Genomic DNA, 22,726 nt, shown 5'->3' on the forward strand with positions numbered 1-22,726 from the left:
AGCCTGACCCGGGGCTCGAATCCACGAACCGTGAGATCATGACCTGAGCCAAAGGCGGGCGTTTAACCTACTGAGCTACCCAGATGCCCCTTCAAAAATTTCATTTTTTAAGATGGAAAATTTGAGCATGTGTCTTTGGTATTGTGTCTATATTTCAGAAAAGACGGGAGTGGAGGAGCTGAGTTTACTACAAATGAGGAAACCATGGAACACAACCCAGGCAATAATATATCAACCAGGATAGGCAAAGTAATGCTGCCCCCACTAAATCTCAGTAAGCTTAACGTATGCCAAGTTTATTTTCCTCCTTTACTGCATGTTCTAGTATGGGTCTGCAGGGGGTCTGCTCGTCTTGGACACTCAGAGACCCAGGTCACCAATTGATGGCCTCATTTTCACAGTCAGGGCATTTGGCAGAAAGGGATACAATGACTTACTAGCTCTTTAAGCTGATGGAAAAGTAACAAGTACTCTGCATATTTCAAGTGGGCCAGAGAAGTGTTAATCCCACCAGGTGCTGGAAAGAGCTGGAAACTTCCATGAGTGGCCTAGTACATAGTTCTATTGACTACTACTTGTCATTTCCGGTACTGGAAATAGCCACAAACTTGTATTATCTTGTACCTACTTTGGGATCTGGCGAGATGGGGTGAGGTAAAATATGAGACACTGTTAGCTCATTTCAACAAACCAGAGAGATGGGGGTTCTGGTCTCTGGCACTCAATTATTGCCGTGTAAACCTGAAAGTTCCTTTGTGTTTGGGGGGGAGGATTTGATGCTCTTCCAGCTCCAACGTCTTCTTGTTGCAGTGAGCCTGGAACTGGAATAAGAGGAGCCAAGGAAGCGAGTAAGCCCAACCAAGGCCCAAGCGCGCTACCTCAAGAAAACAGGCTTTCTAGAATTTTGGTCCGGATGCCTGTTGGGTAATGTGCTTTCAGCCAGCAGGGAGCGGTACGGAGCCAGCGGCACAGTTCTGTATTGCAATAGCGATTGGAAAATCGCTAGGGGTCACTCAACTTTGAGCGTTAGAATCATCTCGGGGAGGTTTTCAAGAATACTGGCGCCGAGCTTCCCCCTAGACGATGAAATCAGACTCTTTGGGAGTGGAGCCCCAACATCGGTATTTTTAAAGAGCTCCCCGGCTATGTGCACCGGGTAGTCTTTAATTCTTTACTACTTGGAGGCTGGATGACATCCAGTGGGTGCATTCTCACAAACAAGTTCTTGAATCGAACCCTCTCTTTCTTCTCGCAAGAGTTGTCGGGGTTACGTTTTAACGGGCCGGGGTGGGGGTGGGGGGGGGTGGCGGGGCAGGCATCAAGCTAAAGGGTCTCTAGGACATCAGCGTTTCCTAGCGCTCGGGAGGAGCTGATCTCCACGCGCAGGTGGCTGTGACTCAGGCCAGCTCGGCCCTAGGGCGCCGCTCGCCGGGCGGGGGAGGGCCGAGGTCCGCTCTCAGCGGGACCGAAGTCAGGAAAAATGGGTGGACCCAGGCGGCGAGTGGAAGGTCGAGGGAGGAGCGGAAAGAGACGACGACGCGGGCGGGCGGTCCCCGACGCGGCCCCGACTTCCGCGGCCCGGCGTCTGGGGGCGGCCTGGTCACCATGGCGGGCCTGGACCCCGGCCTGGCCATCCCCGTGTGGCTGGCCGAGGACGACCTGGGCTGCATCATCTGTCAAGGGCTGCTCGCCTGGCCCGCCACGCTGCCCTGCGGCCACAGCTTCTGCCGCGACTGCCTGAAGGACCTGTGGGCCGCCGGCAGCCCCGGCCGCCGGCGCTCCTGCCCCACCTGCCGCGAGGGCGCCGCGCAGCCGCCGCAGCTGCGGAAGAACACGCTGCTGCAGGAGCTGGCCGACAAGTACAGCCGGGCGCTGCGCGAGCTGAGGGAGGCCCCCGGCGCCGCTCCCGCCCGGGGAGCCGCCGCCGGCGCCGCGCCCGAGCCCGCGCGCCCGCCCCCGCGCCGCGCCGCCCAGCTGTCGGTAGGGAGGCGGACCCGCGCCGCCGTCGCGCCCCTCGGCCCCGCGCGCGTGCCCGCGGCCCCCCGCTCTCCCCCCTGCCCCGGCCCGCCTGCTCTCACCCTGGGCCCTCCCGCTCTCGGGGCAGTTCGGACAAGTATACGCACGCTGGGAAAAAGCCGCCTCCTGACAGCCCGGCCGCTCTAGCTACTCCTCAGCACGTTGCCACTTCTTTCCAGTCTTTCCGCAGTCTGTCTCTTTGAACATTTTTATACGGGGTAAGATATAGCCCAAGACCGGTCCGCTTAACCATTTTTTAAAAATGTACAGTTCAGTGGCGTTAGTGATATCCACAGTGATGGGCAACTATCACTTTCTGTTTCCAGAATGTCAGCACCACAAACACTCTTGCACCCCTTAAGCAGTAACTTCTCATTCCATCTCCCTGCAATTCCTGGTAACGTCTGGTCTGTTTTTTTGTCTCTATCATTTGCCTACTCTAGGTATTTCATATACGTGGGATCGTATAATATTTGTCCCCTTGTGTCTGGCTCCTTCCACTTCCCGTAGTGTTTTCAGGGTTCCTTCATGTTGTAGCGTGCACCTGAATCTTACTCCTTTTTGTGGCTGAATAATATTCCATTGCGTGTATGTACCACATTTTGTTTATACATTTGTACACGGATGGCCGTTTGGATTGTTTCTACCTTCTGATTATTGTGAGTCGTGATGCACTGAACATTGGTGTCCAAGTAACCCAGCCCTTCTTCTCCGTTCTTTTGGGTAAATACCTAGGAGTGGACTTGCGGGTTTGTACGGGAATTCTGTTGAACTTACTGAGGAACACAGCCAAACCATTTTCTACAGCAGCAACAACATTTTACATTCTATTGGCAACATCCTGATTTTTCCACATCCTTGCCAACGTTTGTTGGCAAAATAACAACATTTGTTATTTTTCATTTTATTTTTATTCCCCTCTCCCTCCTGCCACTTTGTTTTTAGTATACCTTTCCTGTTAGGCATGAAGTCCTAGTGGGATCTGCATTTCCGGAATGATTAATGATGTTGACTGATCATCTTTTCATGGGCTTATTGCTAATTTATGTATCTTCGTTGGAGAAATGTTTATTCAGGTCCTTTGACTTTTTTTTTTTTTTTTTAATTGGGTTGTCTTTGGGCGCCTGGGTGGCTCAGTCAGTTAAGTGCTGGACTCGGTTAAAGCTCACATCAAGATCTCACAGTTTGTGAGTTCAAGCCTGGGGTCGGGCTCTGTGCTTACAGCTTGGGATTCTTTTTTTCTCCCTCTTTCTCTGCCCCTCCCCTGCTCACACACACACTCTGTCTCAAAATAAATAAATAACTTAAAAAAAATTGGGTTGTCTTTTTCTTGTGGAGTGTTAGCAATTCTTTATAAATTCTGGATATTAAGCCCTTATGAGGTATATGACTTGCAAATATATTCCCCCATCTCGTGGGTTGCCTTTTTACTTTCTTGCTAATGTCCCTTGATGCACAAACGTTTTAAGTTTTGCTGATGTCCAGTGTATCTATTTCTTCTTTTGTTGTTCTTGTTTCTGGTGTCGTATCTAAATCCACCACCAAATTCTGAGTTAACGAAGATTTATCCCCGTATATTCTCCTGAGAGTTTTATGGTAATAAGGCTTGTTTTGAGGTTGCTGACCCATTTTGAGTTCGTCTTTCTATATGGCATGAGGTAGGGGTCCAACTTCATTCTGTTGCATGTGAAAATCTAGCTGTCCCAATACCATTTGTTGAAGAAAGTGTTTTTCTCCATTGAGTGAACTTGGAACCCTCATAAAAAATCAGTTGGCCATAGATGAATGGGTTTATTGCTAGACTCCTAATTCTAGTCCATTGGGGTTTTTTGGGGGGCAGGGGAATCTATCCCTATGTCAGTACCACATTGTTTTGATTAATATAGTTTTGTAATAAATTTTGAAATCAGGAAGTGTAAGTCTGTCTGACCCTGTTCTTTTTCAAGATTGTTCTGGCTCTCCCTGCAATTCCATATGAATTTGAAAATTGATGTTATCATTCTGCAAACAAGGCTGTTGGAATTTTGAGAGGGATTGTGTTGAGTATGACATCTTTAACAATATTAAGCCTTCTTCCAAAAACATGGACTGTGTTTCCATTTATTTAGGTCTTCTTAACTTTCTTTCAGTGATGCTCTGTAGTTTTCAAAAATAGAAGTTATTTCATCTCCTTGGTTAAATATATTCCTAGGTATTTTCGTCCTTTTAGGTACTGTTATACATGCAGTTGGGTTCTTAATTTCTTTTTTTGCTGCAGGGGTATAAAAACACTATTTTTTGTGTGCTGATCTTGCGCCTTTCAATGTTGCTGAATTCGTTTACTAGCTCTAGTAGCTTTCTTGTGTATTTTATTTATAAGATCTTTAGGATTTTATTTATAAGATCATGTCATGTGAGTAGAGAGCATCTTTTCTTCTTTTCCAGTTGGGATGCCTTTTGTTTCTTTTTTTTTTTTTAATGTTTGTTTATTTTTGAGAGAGAGTGAGCGAGCACACAGGCGCATGCACAGGGGAGTGGCAGAGGGAGAGGGAGACAGAGAATCCCAAGCAGGCTCTGTACTGTCAGCTCACAGCTAGACATGGGGCTCAACCTCAAGAACTGTGAGATCATGACCTGAGCCGAAATCAAGAGCCAGATGCTTAACCCACTGAGCCACCCAGGCACCCGATAGATGCCTTTTATTTCTTGTCTAATTGCTCCGGCTAAAATTCCCAGTACAATGTCAGATAGCAGAGGTGCAATCAAGCATGCTTGTTTTGTTCCTGCTCTTAGAGCCTTAGTCCTGCTCTTAGTCTTTCACCATTGAGTGTGATGTTAGTTGTGGATTTCTCATAAATTCCCTTTATTATGTTGAGGAATTTCCTTTCTATTCCTGGTTTTCTGAGTGTTTTAATCATGAAAGGGTGTTGGATTTTGTCAAATGCCTTGTCTGCATCAAATGAAAAGATTATGTGGTTTTTATCCCTTCATTCTATTAATGTATAACACACTGGTTGTTTTTCTTAAGTTGTACCACTTTGCACTCCTGGGGTAAATTCCACTTGATCGTGGTGTATTATCCTTTTAATACGCCACTGGACTTAGTTTGCTAGTATTTTGTTAAGGGCTATTGGTCTGTGATTTTCTTGTGATGTGTTTGTCTAGCTTTGGCAACAGGGTCATGCTGGCCTCACTGAGGAGTTAGGAAGCGTTCCTTCCTCTTCTATGTTTTGGAAGACTTTGAGGACTCTTGTTAATTCTTCTTTAAGCATTTGGTAGAATTCACCAGTGAAGCCATCTGGTCCTAGATTTTTCTTTGTTGGGATTTTGATTACTGATTCAATCTCTTTATTTGTTATACCTCTGTTGACATTTTTCTGTTTATTTTTAAGTCAGTTTAGGTAATTTGTGTTTCTAGGAGTTTATCCATTTCATGTAAGTTATCTAATTTGTTGGCATAATAAGTTCATAATATTCCCTTGAATTTTATTCTGTAAGGTCAGTAGTAATGTCTCCACTTTGCTTTCTTTCTGATTTTGGTCATTTATGTTTCCTCTTTCTTTTTCTTTATCAGTCTAGCTAAAGATTAGTCAGTTTGTTGATTTTTTTCAAAGAACCAACTTTTGTTTCATTCATATCTCTATTGGTTTTACATTCTCCATTTTATTTATCTCCCATAATCTTTATTATTTCCTTCCTTCTGTTAGCTTTGGGTTTGGTTTGCCCTTTTTTCCCCCTGGTTCCTCAAGGTATAAATAAATGTAAGTGATTGATTTGAGATCCTTCTTCTTCTTTTTTTTTTTTTTTTAATTTTTTTTTCAACGTTTATTTATTTTTGGGACAGAGAGAGACAGCGCATGAACGGGGGAGGGGCAGAGAGAGAGGGAGACACAGAATCGGAAACAGGCTCCAGGCTCTGAGCCATCAGCCCAGAGCCTGACGCGGGGCTCGAACTCACGGACCGCGAGATCATGACCTGGCTGAAGTCGGACGCTTAACCGACTGCGCCACCCAGGCGCCCCTCCTTCTTCTTTTTTAATGCAGGAATTTACAGTTATAAATTTCCCTCTGAGCCTTTTCCAGAGTTCTGACATAATTGGTTTTGACAGTGTCTGTTCTGTGATGTTTCTATGTGGAGGGAACACAAGGTATATTTATATTTATATTTATATTTGTATTTATATTTATATTTATATTTATATTTATATTTATATTTATATTTATATTTATATTTATATTTATATTTATTTTATATGTTTACTTATATGTTTACTTATATGTTTATTTATTTTGAGAGAAAGCACGTGAGTGGAGAGGGACAGAGAGAGAGGGAGAGAGAATACCAAGCAGGCTCTGTGCTGTCAGTGCAGAGTCTGACGTGGGGCTCAATCTCATGACCATGAGATCATGACCTGAGCTGAAGTAAAGAATTGGACACTTAACTGACTGAGCCACCCAGGTGCCCCAGAGGGATGTCAGGCTTCTTGGAGATGCAGAAGGTCCTGGGTTAATTTCAGATTTTGAGGTTCCAACATGATTTAAAAAAGAAAAGTATCAGAACAAAGTTATAAAAACTGGTTTATTGACAGTTGGATGATGAACACTGTGTATTTCTGTGACTTGACATAGGACCCCTTGTGGAGGGAATGCAATTCCAGACTTCATCCTTTGAAGTCTGAGCCCATCCTGCCTCTGATGAGGGCCCCCAGGTCTTGAGGTTGTTCCAGAATGTTGGCTGCAGAACTTACTTCCACTCCCAGCCAGGCCGCTGAGCAAATCAAGGTCTTTAAGTGGGGTTGTTTAGCGCTCTAGTTTGAATGTTGCCTTAAATGTATAGGGCGTATGGGGTGCCTGGGTGGCTCAGTGAGTTAAGCGTCTCACTTCGGCTCAAATCATGATATCACGGTTCGTGGGTTCAATCCCCGCGTCGGGCTCTGCACTGACAGCTTGGAGCCTGGAGCCTGCTTCAGATTCTATGTCTCCCTCTCTCTCTGCCCCTCCCTTGCTTGTGCTCTGTCTCTCTCTCTCTCAAAAGTAAATAAACATTAAAAATTTTTAAAAATGTACAGGACATCAATAACCAAACAAAAGGAGCTTACATCTATGCATCACTTGAAAGTTTCCTCAATCCCTGCACAATGATCAGTTAGGTTGAGTCTCTGCACTGTTTAAGAGGAGAAGGAGGAAGGGTCACTTTTACTTTGAAAGGAGTGGTAAGGACACAGGATGATTCTGGTGACACTGGACCTTAAACCTCTCTAGTTTGATTCCTTCCACTGCCCCTGTCACCTTGCTGGCTGCACCCACCCTGCCAAATCTCCAGGCTCTCCATTTCCTCTCTGACCTCCTCTGCAGAATGACCCCTCTCGTCCCTTCACGCTTCACTCTCACCACCCCCCACCCCACTCCTGTGGATGGTCTCTGTTTCCCTGTTATGGCCACCAAATGATCAGTAGGCACGCAAAAGGTCTAGGAAGTGTATCTCCTTGTCCTCTGGACATCTACGTCACTTACTTGCCTGCTTCCTTTATCCGGTGTTTACAACTTCCCTGTCTGGAGCTGCTTCCCAGGTCCAGCTTTGTGTTCTTCTTTGTTCTTTTAAAGGCGGCGGCACAGAAGAGCATCACAGAAGCTGGGCATGAGCTGGAAGAGTTGGTGGAACAGCTTGTAGACCTTGTCAGGAGTCTTCAGAGTCAGACACACCTCCCGGAGCCCGGACCAGACAATGAAGGGAGCAACCAGAGCTTGGTAGGCACCCAGCCAGGAGGGGGAAAGTGTGTGCCGGGGGCGGGGCTAGGGACAGCTTCCAATTGGAGCAACATGAACGTGTTTGGAAGTTGAAGGATGCAGTAAGTCTTCATCTGTTACCATTTTCCTACTGTCAAACATGTTTGAGCAGAAGCGTGGAATGCTGGAGGCAAGGCGGGGGAGCTTCTGGTGGGTCAGGTTCCATCCTTAGCCCTGTACCTAACCAGCTCTGAGATCCCCAGTGACCTCTGTGCAAATCCTGCAGATAGTGTCGTCCTCATCTTCACTGACCTTTCAGCAGCCTTTGGCCACACCTTCATTCCTGAAGCTTCCTCAGCTTCTAGGACAGGATTGTTCTGACCTTCTGTTTTTCTCTGGCTGGCGTCTTCTCCGTCTGTCTTGCAGACTCACTCTCTTTTCCTCTCCTCAGCAATGAAGTGCCCAGATTCCTCAAGGCTGACTTGTACATCGCTTTTTCTTCCCCCTGCATGGTCTTTCCCACACCATGGCTTTAATTACCACCCTGTGAACACCCTAGCTCCAGCCTGGACCTTTCTCTGAGCTATGGTCTGGTATCTTCCTTCTCACCTTTTCCTCTTGGTATCTCAAAGGTACACTGTACTTAAAGTGCCCCAAACTGGGGTGCCTGGGTGGCTCAGTTGGTTAAGCACAGCACAGAGCCTGCTTCAGATCCTCTGTCCGCTTCTCTCTCTCTGCCCCTCCCCGCTTCAAAAATAAATAAATAAACTTATAAAAAAATGTCCCAAACTGTTTCCATCTCAATGACTGGGCCTGTTATATCCTTCTAAGTGCACAAGCCAGAAACCTGGGAATCCTGTCACCCCTTCCCTCACCAGCCTAAACATCCCTAGAATCTGTTGACTACTCTTGAGCTTTCTGGAGACATCTCTGATCAAAGCCTCTGATCATTTCTTGCCTGGATTGCCACAATAATTAATTACTCCACTCTGTTCACACTGGTCTGCTCTCCTCATGGTCCTCTCAAACACAAATCTGATTTACAACATCTCCAGCGCCATCTGTTTGTGGGGGATTAAGACTCAAATCCCAGCAGTCCTCACAGAACCAACAGGGCCCTGTGGGACTCCTGCCCTTGTCTGCCTCTCCTGTCTCCTTCCATCTGGGTCCCCTCACCCTCCTCACCCTGGGGCTCTTCAAGCTGTAGCCACCGTGGCCCACATCAGTACCCCCAGGGTGTCGTGCTTCTTCCCACCAGCAGGGTGCGCTCCATGGAATATTCTTCTTTCATCCTGCCACCTAGGTAATGCCTGTTCATCCTTCAGACCTAGCTAGATCATCACTTTCCGGGAGAAACCTTCACTGATTTCCTCGAACAAGTCTCCCTATTAGAGAGGCCCTTATGACTTCATTTGTAACAGTTATCACAAGTTGGAACTTGATAATGATTGGTGCCATAATTTATTGCTGTTTGTTCTCCCTCTTCCCCTACCCTGGACTCTAAGCTTCATTAGGGTAGAGACCTTGATGGCTTTTGTTCTTTTGTTCACTCTTGTATCCCCAGGCCTACCACAGTGCGGGACACATAGTTAGGTGTTCAACAAATGCTCATTGAAGGAGTGAATATACAGGTCTTCAGGGATGCAAGGTGTTGGGGGGAGAAAAGCCTGAGGGTCTGACTTTCCCCCTTGGCATTGCTGCTGGCTTGTATTCTGACCTTGGGCAAAAAGAGCTCTGGTATAAAAAAGCGCTCAAGTAGGGGCGCCTGGGTGGCTCAGTTGGTTAAGCGTCTGACTTCGGCTCAGGTCATGATCTCGTGGTTCATGGGCTCAAGCCCTTCATTGGACTCTATGTTGACAGCCCGGAGCCTGGAGCCTGCTTCGGATTCTGTGTCTCCCTCTTTCTCTGCCACTCCCCTGCTAATGCTCTGTCTCTGTCTCTGTCTCTCTCTCTCTGTCTCTCTCTCAAAAAAATAAATAAACATTAAAAAAAAGTGCTCAAGTGATGGGAAAATGCAGGTCGATAAAATTCACTGTGGCAATTTAGTTCACCTCCATGAGGTGTAACTGTAACTTCTTTTTGTATTTATTATTATTATTTTTTTTAATTTTATTTTTTACATTTACATCCAAATTAGCATATAGTGCAACAATGATTTCAGGAGTAGATTCCTTAATGCCCCCTACCCATTTAGCCCATCCCCCCTCCCACAACCCCTCCTGTAACCCTCAGTTTGTTCTCCATATTTATGAGTCTCTTCTGTTTTGTCCCCCTCCCTGTTTTTATATTATTTTCGATTTCTTTCCCTTATGTTCATCTGTTCTATGTCTTAAAGGCCTCATATGAGTGATGTAACTTCTTTTTTTAAATGGGAATAGCAAACCCACCTTGGAAGGTTGTTTTAAAAATTAGAAGTAAGCTGTGGAAAGTACTCAGTCCATTGGGCTGCTACTTTATGAGTGGTAAGAAGAGTGGGATATGCAAATAGGATATGCAAAGTTGGGAAGGAAAGTCAGGGACCAAAGGTGGGAAGGTGGGAGCAAATGGGAGGCTGTGTTGGGGAATGACAGGTTAAAGACAATCAGGGAGCATAGGTTAGAGGCCCGAGAGAGCTGGGAGGACCTGGATGGCGGCAACATGTCTATGCTGGCTCTTGAGAAGAGAGATGATATAATGGTAGCCTCTTGGAGAAGATTATTCTGGCCTCTGAAGCTTATCTTGGTGACTATCTGTATTATTTATTTTGTAAAGCCCCTATAGGATGGGCTTACAAATTTTAATACTTTTTTTGGTATTACTTAAGAAATCCATGTTTATTGTAGAAAATACTAGAAAATACGCAAGCAGTTTATTTTTTATTTAAAAAAGTTTTTTTTTCAACGTTTATTTATTTTTGGGACAGAGAGAGACAGAGCATGAACGGGGGAGGGGCAGAGAGAGAGGGAGACACAGAATCGGAAACAGGCTCCAGGCTCTGAGCCATCAGCCCAGAGCCTGACGCGGGGCTCAAACTCACGGAACGTGAGATTGTGACCTGGCTGAAGTCGGACGCTTAACCGACTGCGCCACCCAGGCGCCCCTACACAAGCAGTTTAAAGAAAGCAAATGAGGGGCGCCTGGGTGGCTCAGTCGATTAAGCGTCCGACTTCTGCTCAGGTCATGATCTCGTGGTTCGTGAGTTTGAGTCCCGTGTCAGGGTCTGTGCTGATGGCTCAGAGCCTAGAGCCTGTTTCAGATTCTATTTCTCCCTCTCTGTTTGCTTCTCCCCTATTCTTGCTCTCTCTCTCTCTCTCTCTCTCTCTCTCAAAAATAAATAAACATTAAAAAAATTTTTTTAAAACAAAGAAAATGAACATCACCCATAACCCCACCACCCAGAAATAACCACTCTTTAATATTTTTGCTGCCCTTTGTATTCTTCCAGATTCCTTTCAAGGCATGTGGTTTGAGGGCCTAATTATGTTTTTAAAAATTTGTGAGGGGGCACATAGAGAATTAGAGATGTCAGAATCAGAATATGCTATTTGATGCATACCTTAAGAGACTTGAATTAATTAATTTATTTTGGATGATTCATCAATAGTCTTTCCTTGGTTTCTTCAAAGCTCGTGACTCCCCACACACCCGAGAGAAAACTGCGAGACATTCTGCATGACTTAGAAGAAATCCGGGAAAAATTACGGGAAAACTTGACATGGAAAGAGGCCCTTGAAGAACAACCACAGGGTAAGGTGATTTTATTTTGTGGAGTATTAAATATGGAAGTTGGGGGAAATGACAGAGTGTTCCAGGGCTTTGTTTTTGGGGGATAGGATCCCAGAGCCCAGCTGTGTTATTCCTGTGGTGCTGTAAATGAGGAAAGAGTGGGCTGAGGTGTTTTTGTGGCTGGATATGTTTTTTGGATATGACTGGCGGTATGATGTAACACAGGCCTTTAAAAAATAGAAACTCATTTTCTGAGACCTATACATCCAGAACCTAGACCTGATTTTGCTAGCTTACTGCTCATCTGTGTTATCTACCTGAGGAGATTCAGAAATAGGCTGTTTTTTTGGGAGTCCGGGTGGGTCAGTCGTTTGAGTGACCAACTCTTGGTTTCAGCTCAGGTCATGCTGTCGCGCTCTGTCTCCCTCTCTCTCTGCCCCTCCTCTACTTGTGCTGTTTCTGTCTCTCTCAAAATAAATAAATAAACTTTTTTAAAAAATTAAAAAAAGGAAATAAGCTGCTTTTTATGTTTAACTATTAAATATCTTTGATAACAAAGCATACGATTTTGTAAATCGTCCTTGATAAGTTCTATTAACATATCATCTCTGGTGAGCGTGCTAATAATAAACAGTAAAAGCATAGAAAGGAACCTTTCTGTTTGACTTTGTACATTCTCTGTTGTAACCCTAGTCATGACTGAAGAACTGTTAGTTCACGCCTGTCCCTTAGACATTAGCTCTGGGCTCCCTCTCTTCTGCCTCCTGGTCTGGCCACTGCCAGCTTTATATGCTTTAGGGACATGTCTCTTATAACGACTTTTATATTCAAATGATCTTGCTCTGCTTAAAAAGTTATTTAAAAAAATTAAAAAAAATTTTTTTTAATGTTTATTTATTTTTGAGAGACAGAGAGAGAGCGTGAGTGGGGGAGGGGCCGAGAGAGAGAGAAAGACCCAGAATCTGAAGAGGCTCCAGGCTCTGAGCTGTGAGCACAGAGCCGGATGCGGGGCTCGAACTCACAAGCCTTGAGATCATGACGTGAGCTGAAGTCAGACGCTTAACCGACTGAGCCACCCAGGTGTCCCTAAAAAAATTTTTTTTAATGTTTATTTATTTTTATTTAAATTTTTTTTCAACGTTTATTTATTTTTGGGACAGAGAGAGACAGAGCATGAACGGGGGAGGGGCAGAGAGAGAGGGAGACACAGAATCGGAAACAGGCTCCAGGCTCCGAGCCATCAGCCCAGAGCCTGACGCGGGGCTGGAACTCCCGGACCGCGAGATCGTGACCTGGCTGAAGTCGGACGCTTAACCGACTGCGCCACCCAGGCACCCCAAATGTTTATTTATTTTTGAGAGAGAGAGAGCATAAGTGGGTGAGGGGCAGAGAGAGAGGGAGACACATAATCTGAAGCAGGCTCCAGGCTCTGAGCTGTCAGCACAGGGCCCAATGTGGGGCTTGAACCCACAAACCACGAGATCATGACCTGAGCCAAAGTCGGAAGCTTAACCTACCGAGCTACCCAGGCGCTCCAGAAAGTTATTTTGTATTTAGGTGGAGAAACATGATCCCTTGGGAGAAGTTTCTCAAGGGAACCAGTTAGAGCACACTTTATTAGTTGCTCCAAAAATTATCTGAGAAATAAGTGTCCTCTTGGCTCCTGTGCACCCCTAAGTTTAGATTAGGTTCCTTAATGATCTTATTTACTTACATAAATTTAAAATCAGAATTTTAGTAGTACCTGGCTGGCTCAGTCGGTGGAGCATGTGACTCGCTCTTCGGGTTGTGAGTTCAAAGCCCATGTTGGGTGTAGAGATTACTTAAAAATAAAATCTTAAAGTAATTAATTAAAATGTTTAAATTTTGGTGTCAAATTTAAAATTTTTAATTCAGCAATCAAAACAATATAAAAGCACACAGTGAAGGTCTGTTTCCCACCCTTGCCCAATTTGCCGATTGCAGTTTCAGTTAACTGCTTGTAGTAGTTTCTTGAGTGCCCATTCAGAATTTACTTACACAAAGTAACATTTTAAAGCACTTATGGCATTCGGTGGGGAGGTCATGGATATTCTGGGTGTCAGAGTGATGCCCTGAAACTGTATTAGCTAATTTATTTGATACATATGCATCTAACCCTTCCCATGTGCCTGGTACTATGCTTGGTGCTTGGAACATGAAGATGAACAAGGTCTCTACCAGTGTTAGAAATAAGTCCAACATCCCAATCAATGGAGGGACACGGAAACTCGGAGCATGGTGAAGCCAGGCTTTAATCAATGTTCTTGCAAGAGCAGGTGTCTGATGGACAGGCACACTCAGGGCAGTTACAGCAGACAATGTATCTCCTGACGTGCAGGTCCCTTCCCTGATTCCTCAGCACTCATTGGCTGAGTACTACAGAGGTTACAGCCTTACCCGGATGGCGCCTATGCCAATGTCAGGCAAAAAGTAGTCTGATTGGAACAAATGTACATTCCCTGAGGTGACGCAGAGACTTTCAGTCCCTCCTCCCTTTGTTCTTTGGTGCATGCTCATTGCAAAGCCTGCGAAAATAAGCCCATGAGATGGAGAGGGGAAGAAGAACCAGGACGTGAAGTGTCTAAGGGTTTGGGACTCCATGGTGTGTGTGTGGGGGGGGGGGGGTGTGGGGAGGGAGGTCATACATATTTCCAATAGGTTGTAAACCTATTTTAATGAGACAGCACAGCTTTTATTTGGTGTTTCTGAAAATGAATCATCTCCCTTACTTCTCACACCAGCAAGGAGCTTAAATCTTACCAGGGAAACAGGCAGTAAAAAAAACTCACCGTGAGAACATGGGGCTGAACATAAGGATGTGGGAAACATGGGGTGCCTGGGTGGCTCAGTCGGTTAAGCATCCAACTTCAGCTCAGGTCATGATCTCACAGTCTGTGAGTTTGAGCCTGGCGTCAGACTCTGTGCTGACAGCTCAGAGACTAGAGCCTGCTTCTGATTCTGTGTCTCTCTTTCTCTCTGCCCCTCCCCTGCTTGTGCTCTGTCTCTCTCTCTCTCAAAAATAAATAAACATTGAAAAAAGATTTTTTTTAATGATTTGGGAAACAAAGGTAACTTACAGCCCACTGACAAGTCCTTGAAACAAGCATAGTGACCTTCCTCTGGGAGTTCAGCTGCCTCCATGCTGACACTTTGCTAGGGGCAAAAGGCAGTCTTAGCTTAACATTATCCCAACCCTCCAGGAGCTTATAAGTCTACTTTAACATATGGGACATTTAACATTCCTTTGGAAACCTCCTTTATCTCTGTCCCCCCAATTATATGTTAGCAGTCATCCTCTAAGCATAAGGAGCATAATATACATCTGAAGGGTTTCATGACTGAGGTTTTACTAGACAGTAATAAATGACTTTTTCCTAACAACAGCTAGCCCCCTCAAGGTCCTGCAAACCTTGCTTCCAAAATTCCTTAGAGACTTACTCTATCCCTAACCCCCTCCCAACTTGAAGGTATATAGTCAGCCACCCCTCACAACCCACGTACAGCTCTTTCTGCCCACGGGTCCTGTCCCCGAGCTTTAATGAAACCACCTTTTTGCACTGAAAATGTCTCAAGAATTCTTTCTTGACCGTTCGCTCTGAACTCCACCATTTCCACATCAATACCTGAGCTAGATGTCCTGTCTGATTCAAGTCTGACACTACAAAAAATCTCTGTGCCCTGATCACGATGTTTGAATAATTCTATTTGCCTTTTTTTTTTGATAAGACTTTTTCCCCTTCCCAATGTTTTGATTCCTTAGTGGAACTCCAAGAAGGTCCATCTTCCTCTGCATGCCCACTGTCTGACCACAGTCACCCTGCCCCCACGAGGACCTCCCGGTTTGCTCAGTGTAAGTATGTAGTCTGCTTAAAACTTGGCTTTGGCCTGGGGCGCCTGGGTGGCTTGGTCGGTGGAGTGTCCGACTCTGACCTGATTTTGGCTCAGGTCACAATCTCAGGGTTGTGGGATCGAGCCCCGTGTTCTGTGTTGGGCTCTGTGCCCAGAGTGGAGCCTGCTTAGGATTCTCTCTCTCTCCACCCCTCTCCCCTACTTGGGCTCTCTCCCTCTCTTTCAAAAAAGAATTAAACAACACAAAACAAAACAAAACAAAACTTGGGGGTCTGCCAGTCCACCTCCCAGCTGCTGGGCCTGTTTTTGGCTCAAAGGGGAGCTGATTACAAATTCCAGGCTAAAGTGGGGAAATAAAAGTTAAGATGGGAAGGGGGGATTGTTACTAGAACCATGATAGAAGACTGCAAATTGACGTACCAGTTTTAATGCCAGTGTAAGTAAACTTTATCACACTCAAAGATACAAAGCCTCTGGGTGGCTCAGTCGGTTGGGCGTCCGACTTCGGCTCAGGTCATGATCTCGCCATTCTGGAGTTCGAGCCCCACGTTGGGCTTTGTGCTGACAGCTCAGACCCTGGAGCCTGCTTCTGATTCTGTGTCTCCTCCTCTCTCTCTGCCCCTTCCCAAATCACACTTTGTCTCTTTCTCTCTCTCTTTCTCAAAAATAAATAAACTTAAAGAAAAAAAAAAGCTACAAAGCTATATTTTGCTCTTAGGGTGAGAGCTAATCATATCCTTGTTCTTTTCCTCAGGGGCCGTCAGTCCGACCTTTGACCTTCGGAGCCACTGCTGTAGTCTGGAGGTGTCCGAGGACTGCCGGGTGGTGACTGTATCTCGCTGCCCGCAGACCCATCTCTGGAGCCACGAGAGGTTTGTGACCTGCCAGGTCTTATGTTCCCAGGCCTTTTCTTCAGGGCAGCAGTACTGGGAAGTAGACACTCAGCACTGCAACAACTGGGCAGTTGGGGTGGCCTCCTGGGGGATGAGGCGCAACCAGACCCTGGGAAGGACCGAAGACTCCTGGTGTGTAGAGTGGAAGGGGACTGGCCAGCTCTCTGCATGGCACATGGTCAAGGAAACCATCCTGGGCTCTGACAGACCTAAGGTGGTGGGCATCTGGCTGGACCTGGAAGAGGGCAAACTTGCCTTCTATTCGGTGGCCAATCAGGAGACACTTCTGTACCAGTGCCCCGTCTCTGCCTCCTCCCCTCTGCACCCTGCCTTCTGGCTGTATGGCTTAAATCCTGGAAACGCTCTGACTATAAGGCCAGTAAAGGTGTAAAGGTTCCCTGGGTCTTAAAACATGGTGATCTCCCGGTTTCTCCCTCTGATTTCAAGCAGCTGGCCACTTCCCAAAGATCCCACTTCCAGAGCTAATGGGTGAGCAGAAGAGGGCTAACTGTAGGCTTGGGACATTGAAACTGCACATTCCCCAGAAAGCATTGACCCTTGACTGGCTCCTGGGAGGTAACTCCTAAGCCCTTGGGATATCCTGCCTGATAAGAGTGTCTGTTTACCTGAGGGCCTCGGGCCAGGAGCTATCACCTTGACCTCTGGAGGGGCTGGAGACTCTGCCTGGGTGCCTGACCCCAGTAAAAGCCCTGGGCTCCAAGGCTGGGGTGAGCTTCCCTTTGTACATTGCCACACACTGTCGCTAACTGTCACTAGGAGAATTAACCTCGTCCTTGTGACTCCGCAGGGAGAGGATAGTTGATCTCTTGGCTCCTGCCCTGTGTGCTGTGCCTTTTACTACTGCTGATTTTAATCTGTATCCTTTCACTGTAATAAATTGTAACCAAGACTACAGTCACTTTGCTGAGTTCTCTGGGTGCTTCTAGTGAATCACTGAACCTGAGAGTGGTTTGAGGGACCCCCAAACTCAGGGCAGATTATTAGTTGCTGTGTAATACCATGGCCACGAATGCAGTGGTTTTAAACAACACACAGCACCTCACAGTTTCTGTGAGGAGTGAGGCACAGTTTCTGTGCCAGGAGTCAGGGCACTGTTGAGACAAGGCCTCTGCTTGGGGGTCTCACAAGCTGCAGTCAAGGTGTGACCCAGCACTGTGGTGTCATCTGAGGCTCAACTGGGGAAGGATCTCCTTCCAGACTTACATGGTGGTTGGCAATATTCAGTTCCTCTTGGGTTGTCAGACTGAGGTCCTCAGTTTCTTGCTGGCTGTTGGCTGGGGACCACCCTCAGTTCCTCACCCCTCACGTCCTCAAAGCCAACAAGGAACAGAAGATCTCCTAGCCAGATGGACTTTAAATCTTGTATAATATAATCACATACACATAATCACATACATCCTATTGCCTTTGCCTTATTCTGTTGGTTAAAAACAAGTTGCAAGTCCTGCCCACACTCGAGGGGAAGGGATTAAACAGGGCAGGAATACCAGGAGGTGGGGGGTCATAGGGGACACCTGACAGTCTGGCCAGCATAGGGTGTCATTTCATTCTTGATTTCCCCTATTTTTTTCCACGTTTATTTATTTTTGGGACAGAGAGAGACAGAGCATGAACGGGGGAGGGGCAGAGAGAGAGGGAGACACAGAATCGGAAACAGGCTCCAGGCTCCGAGCCATCAGCCCAGAGCCCGACGCGGGGCTCGAACTCACGGACCGCGAGATCGTGACCTGGCTGAAGTCGGACGCTTAACCGACTGCGCCACCCAGGCGCCCCATTGATTTCCCCTATTTTTAAAAGTCATTTTATTATATAACACAACAGATACAGAAAACCATAAAAGGGGTGCCTGGGTGGCTCAGTTGGTTAAGTGTCCTACTCTTGATTTCGGCTCAGGTCTTGATCTCACAGGTTCCTGAGTTCAAGCCCCACATTAGGCTCTGCACTGACAGTGTGCCTACTTGGGATTCTTTCTCTCTCTCTCTCTCTCTCTCTCTCTCTCTGCCCCTCACTCTCAAGGTAAATAAAAGAAAACTCCATAATACATGTGGAATATAACAAATTATTATAAACACCCTTATTAAGTACACTTTAGGTCAAGAAATAAAACCTTCCTACCCACCCCAGAAGCTCCTTCACGTGCCTTGTCCTGATCACACAGTCCTTCCTCTGCCTGAAAGGAATCTGACATTTACAGTAATCACTTCCTTAAATTTCTTTATAGTGTTAGCACCCAAATAAACATCCCTGGCCACAAGAGTCTTGCCCATTAAACAACAACAACAACAACAACAACAACAACAACAACAACAACCAGATGTGTCTTTTTCTTAACAGCTTTGTTGAGATATAATTTACATACTATAAAACTCACCTATTGAAAGTATACAAAGCGGGGTGTCTGGCTGGCTCAGTTGGAAGAGTGTGCAACTCTTGATCTTGGGGTTGTGAGTTCAAACCCCATGTTGGGTGTAGAGATTACTTAAATAAATAAATAAATAAATAAATAAATAAATAAAATAAATCTTAAAAAAAATAAAAAATAAAGTGTACAAATCAACCTTTACTGTGGAGTTGTGAAACTCTGATTGTATTTTAGCTTTAGAACATTTTCATCAGCCCCAGAAAGAACCCTCTTACCCATTAGCTGCTGATCCATCTGTCTTGTAGGTCTCTGAATCTACATATCTCCCTCTCCCTTTACTTTCCTTGTAATTCATCTGTAGGACCCCAAGCTGGACTAGCACCCATTTTGAAGATGTGGAAATTCAACTCTGCTGGACTGGGTTTAGCAGAAAGCCTCATTGCACAAACCAGCCAGGCAACCCTTGGCAGTGCATTTAAGCCCTTCTTTCTCCTGTACGATGGAAATAATAGTTATTTGCCCTTCCTTATCTTCCTCAAAGGGTTGCTGAAAAAATTAAAGTAGTAGGTGAGGAAATTAGAAAAATGCCAGGACAATGATAACCACAGCAACAATGACAGAATCATGGCAGCCTCTAATTCACCTTGGCCTCTCACATCTTGAGACTCACATTTAATTTACGTACATATCCTCGAAAACAGGGCCAAGCAAAATTCTTCTATATGTTCTATTAATTTGCTTTCTCACAAACCAGGGTTAGTGGTTTGTCCAGGGCCAGTCAGCTGACAGAACAGGGACCAGGCCGTTTCTCCCCTGTCAAGTCTCTAACCTCAACCCCTCTGATGAGGTCCTGTGCTGAGACCTGGCCTTCCAGTCTGATGGGACACAGCTAGCCCTAGGGCCACGAGGTGCTCTTTTTTTGTGGTTGGTGGTGGTGGTAATCCTCAGTATAGTGGCCTTGGGTTGTCTGAGCAAGGGACAGGGCCTCTCTCTTGGTGCCAGTTGACCATTAAAGGTCTTTCTGTTTTCACTTTCTGCATCACTCACCTTTTATCTTCTCACCCAGAGTCACTTTGATGTTTGCCCTTTAAAAGTACCAAGATTGTGGGGTGTAGCTCAAGTCATGATCTCATAGTTCATGAGTTTGAGCCCCCACATCTGGCTCTGTGCTCACAGCGGGGAGCCTGCTTTGTATCCTCTGTCTCCCTCTCTCTGCCCCAGCTCCCCCATCAAAAATAAACATTAAAAAATTTTTTTTGGGGGGGGGCGGCACCTGGGTGGCTCAGTTGGTTGAGCCTCCGACTCTTGACTTTGGCTCAGGTCATGAGCTTACGGTTCGTGAGTTTGAACCCCATGTTGGGCTCTGCACTGACAGTGTGGAGCCTGCTTGGGATTCTCTCTCTCTCCCTCTCTCTCTGTTCCTCCCCCCACTCACACTCTCTCTGACCTAAAATAAATAAACACTTAAAAAAAAAAGTAGAGAGGCACCTGGGTGACTTAGTCGGTTGAGCATCCAACTTCGGCTCAGGTCATAATCTCATGTCCCGTGAGTTCGAGCCCCACATCAGGCTCTCTGCTGACCGCTCAGAGCCTGGAGGCTGCTTTGGATTCTGTATCTTCCTCTCTCTCTGCCCCTCCCCTGCTCATACTCTGTACCCCCCTCTCTCTGTCTCTCTCTCTCACCCAAAAGTAAATAAACATTAAAAAAATTAAAAAAAAATTTTTTTTTCAACGTTTATTTATTTTTGGGACAGAGAGAGACAGAGCATGAATGGGGGAGGGGCAGAGAGAGAGGGAGACACAGAATCGGAAACAGGCTCCAGGCTCTGAGCCATCAGCCCAGAGCCTGATGCGGGGCTCGAACTCCCAGACCGGGAGATCGTGACCTGGCTGAAGTCGGACGCTTAACCGACTGCGCCACCCAGGCGCCCCTAAAAAATTTTTTTTAAGTTGAGAATAAAGGTTCGCACTCTACTTCTTTGCTTTTGTCTCAAGTTTTCTGTCAGCATAAACTTTCCAGGACACTGTGAAAAGTGGTGCCCTTCCTCAAACGAAACAAAACAAGAATCCTCCAGAATAGAAATAATGAAGCTGAAATGCCAGTGGCTGAAGGGCCTCTCACTTGGATCTATGCCACATGGGGGAAGGAATCATCCACACAGGGATCCACCTGGAAAGACTTCCTGTGGGGATGGAAAGGCTAATGGGCAGAGCACTGGGGACTCCTGTGGCAGCGTCTCACCTTCTCTGCAGGTGTTTCTCTCAAAAACTTACGTTTTCTTGTAGACTTGTCTCTTTTATTCTAGGGGTTAGGGAGAAGGCAGTAATGTCAGTGACAAGGGCCACCTCTATCTCTTCCTCTCTCTTCCCCTCCACTTCTCTCTCTCTCTCTCTCTCTCTCTCTCTCTCTCACACACACACACACACACACACACACACACACACACACACACTTCACCTGCTGGTGAGACACCTACTGGTGTGTCCGTTGTTGGGGTCCAGGGCTTTGGGTTCCTGGAAGAACCACCTACCAAGCAGGAAGCCGCCACCTTCTTAGGGTCACAGCAACCTCTAATACAATTATATCTATCTGTCTCTTTCTTTTCCTCCCTCAAATACTTTTTTTTCTGGAAAAGTTTAATTTGAAGACTTTATTTCCTAGCTGATTGCAGAAACAAACCACAAAATGCAACATGCTGTTCTTTGGAGGTACTTCAGGCTCTCTTGCTTTGGTCAAGGGAAAAATCCCTTCCCCAGGGGCACTTGAGGCTTTTGACAGGAAGGGAGAATCTTCCTTGGTATGTGCTTAGCTCCATCATCCCCCACTTCTGCCTGAGCCCTCAGCCCCAAACCCAAATTTATCTTCATTCGTAATTGCTCAAACCTTAATCACTGCAATGCGTATCTGGCTGGTTCAGTCAGTAAACCAGAGTGTGCAACTGACTCTTGATCTCGGGTTTGTGGGTTCGTGCCCCATGTTGGGTGTAGAGATTACTTAAAAATAAAATCTTACACACACACACACACACACACACACACACACACACCCTAATCACTGGGACGCCCGAGTGGCTCAGTTGATTAAGCCTCTAACTTTTGATTTTGGCTCAGGTCATGATCTCACCATTTGTGGGTTTGAGCCCTGCATCAGGCTCCATGCTGACAGTGTGGAGCCTGCTAGGGATTCTCCCTTTCTCTCTCTCTCTGCCCCTCCTCCATGCATCCCTGCGCACTCCCTCTCTCCTTCTCAAAACAAACATTAAAAAAACCCACCCTAATCATTACATGAGTGTTTGTCCTTCCAGAGGAGTGCAATCTTCTTTAATTATACTTAGGATTAGGCCAAAGATTTGTTTCAATTTGGGATTTGCCTTCCTAGCCAGCCATAGGCTTTCTTAGGACAGGGTTTCCCAAGCTTCAGCCTTTTATGTGCCACGATTCTTGTTACCCTTGCATTATCTCCTGCACCATTTTTTACTTAATATTTTTTCCTAAACCAACTCTCTGACCCCTCTCAGGTACATTCATTTCCAAAGGAAACCTTATAGTTGATCTTAGCCAAAAGGCCAAGAAGCGATTCAAAAGGAAACTTAAAAAGTTACGTAAATGGAAATCAGGGTCATGTGTCTTAAATAAAGGGGTAATCCTAAATATATGTTTCAAGGAAAACAAAACAAGGTGACTAGCCTGGTTCTGTCCTCTAGGGCTCTGATCCTGGGATTCGTCACTTGCTTGCGTGCTCTCTTGCAAGAGGAGATTATCACGTGTTACAGACTTCCTGAGGCTTTCATTTTGGCTTAATTAGGGTAGAAACCATAATAGAAAAGGGGAAAAACTTTCTGGCCACAGGGGTCATTGTTTCTAATGTCCCTGCACCATCTACAATGACCTCTTGTTCCACTACTTTGGGAAACCCAGTTCTAAGAGATTGGGCTAATGCGGTCTGGAAGACTATGTCTTCCTTCCCTGCCCAGTGAAATCTTTTTCACCTTTATATTTCAAAACAAATATGCCTTGGGGGAGAAAACCTTATGCCTTTGGTCAGGACACAATGTCTTGGAGTTACCATAGGATCTTTTCTTCACCACCTTCTGCACAGTTAGTCACCAAGTAGTGACATTGGATTCTGCCTTCTCAAATCATTCCAGCTCTG

General features: G+C 45.9%; 1 protein-coding gene across 1 annotated transcript; it reads left to right on the forward strand.

Moving 5' to 3' along the window:
* Positions 1 to 1,542: 1,542 nt before the first annotated feature.
* RNF135 (ring finger protein 135) lies at positions 1,543 to 17,824 on the forward strand. The gene is made up of 5 exons (XM_047081193.1): positions 1,543 to 1,980; positions 7,600 to 7,743; positions 11,328 to 11,448; positions 15,209 to 15,298; positions 16,052 to 17,824. The coding sequence occupies exons 1-5, from the start codon at positions 1,606 to 1,608 to the stop codon at positions 16,579 to 16,581; spliced, it is 1,260 nt and encodes a 419-aa protein (XP_046937149.1). The 5' UTR covers positions 1,543 to 1,605; the 3' UTR covers positions 16,582 to 17,824.
* The last annotated feature ends 4,902 nt before the right edge of the window (positions 17,825 to 22,726 follow it).

The sequence above is a fragment of the Lynx rufus genome, unplaced genomic scaffold, assembly GCF_022079265.1.
Source record: "Lynx rufus isolate CCGP_SWC_20201006 ecotype Redwood Valley unplaced genomic scaffold, mLynRuf1.p SCAF_18, whole genome shotgun sequence".
Lineage (NCBI taxonomy): Eukaryota > Metazoa > Chordata > Mammalia > Carnivora > Felidae > Lynx > Lynx rufus.

Bases quoted from the DNA above. Each gene is read 5' to 3' on its own strand.
- RNF135 (XM_047081193.1), top strand. From the start codon at position 1,606: ATGGCGGGCCTGGACCCCGGCCTGGCCATCCCCGTGTGGCTGGCCGAG. The intron at 1,981-7,599 runs GTAGGGAGGCGG...GTTCTTTTAAAG, and splicing joins GCCGCGCCGCCCAGCTGTCG to GCGGCGGCACAGAAGAGCAT. The intron at 7,744-11,327 runs GTAGGCACCCAG...GTTTCTTCAAAG, and splicing joins AAGGGAGCAACCAGAGCTTG to CTCGTGACTCCCCACACACC.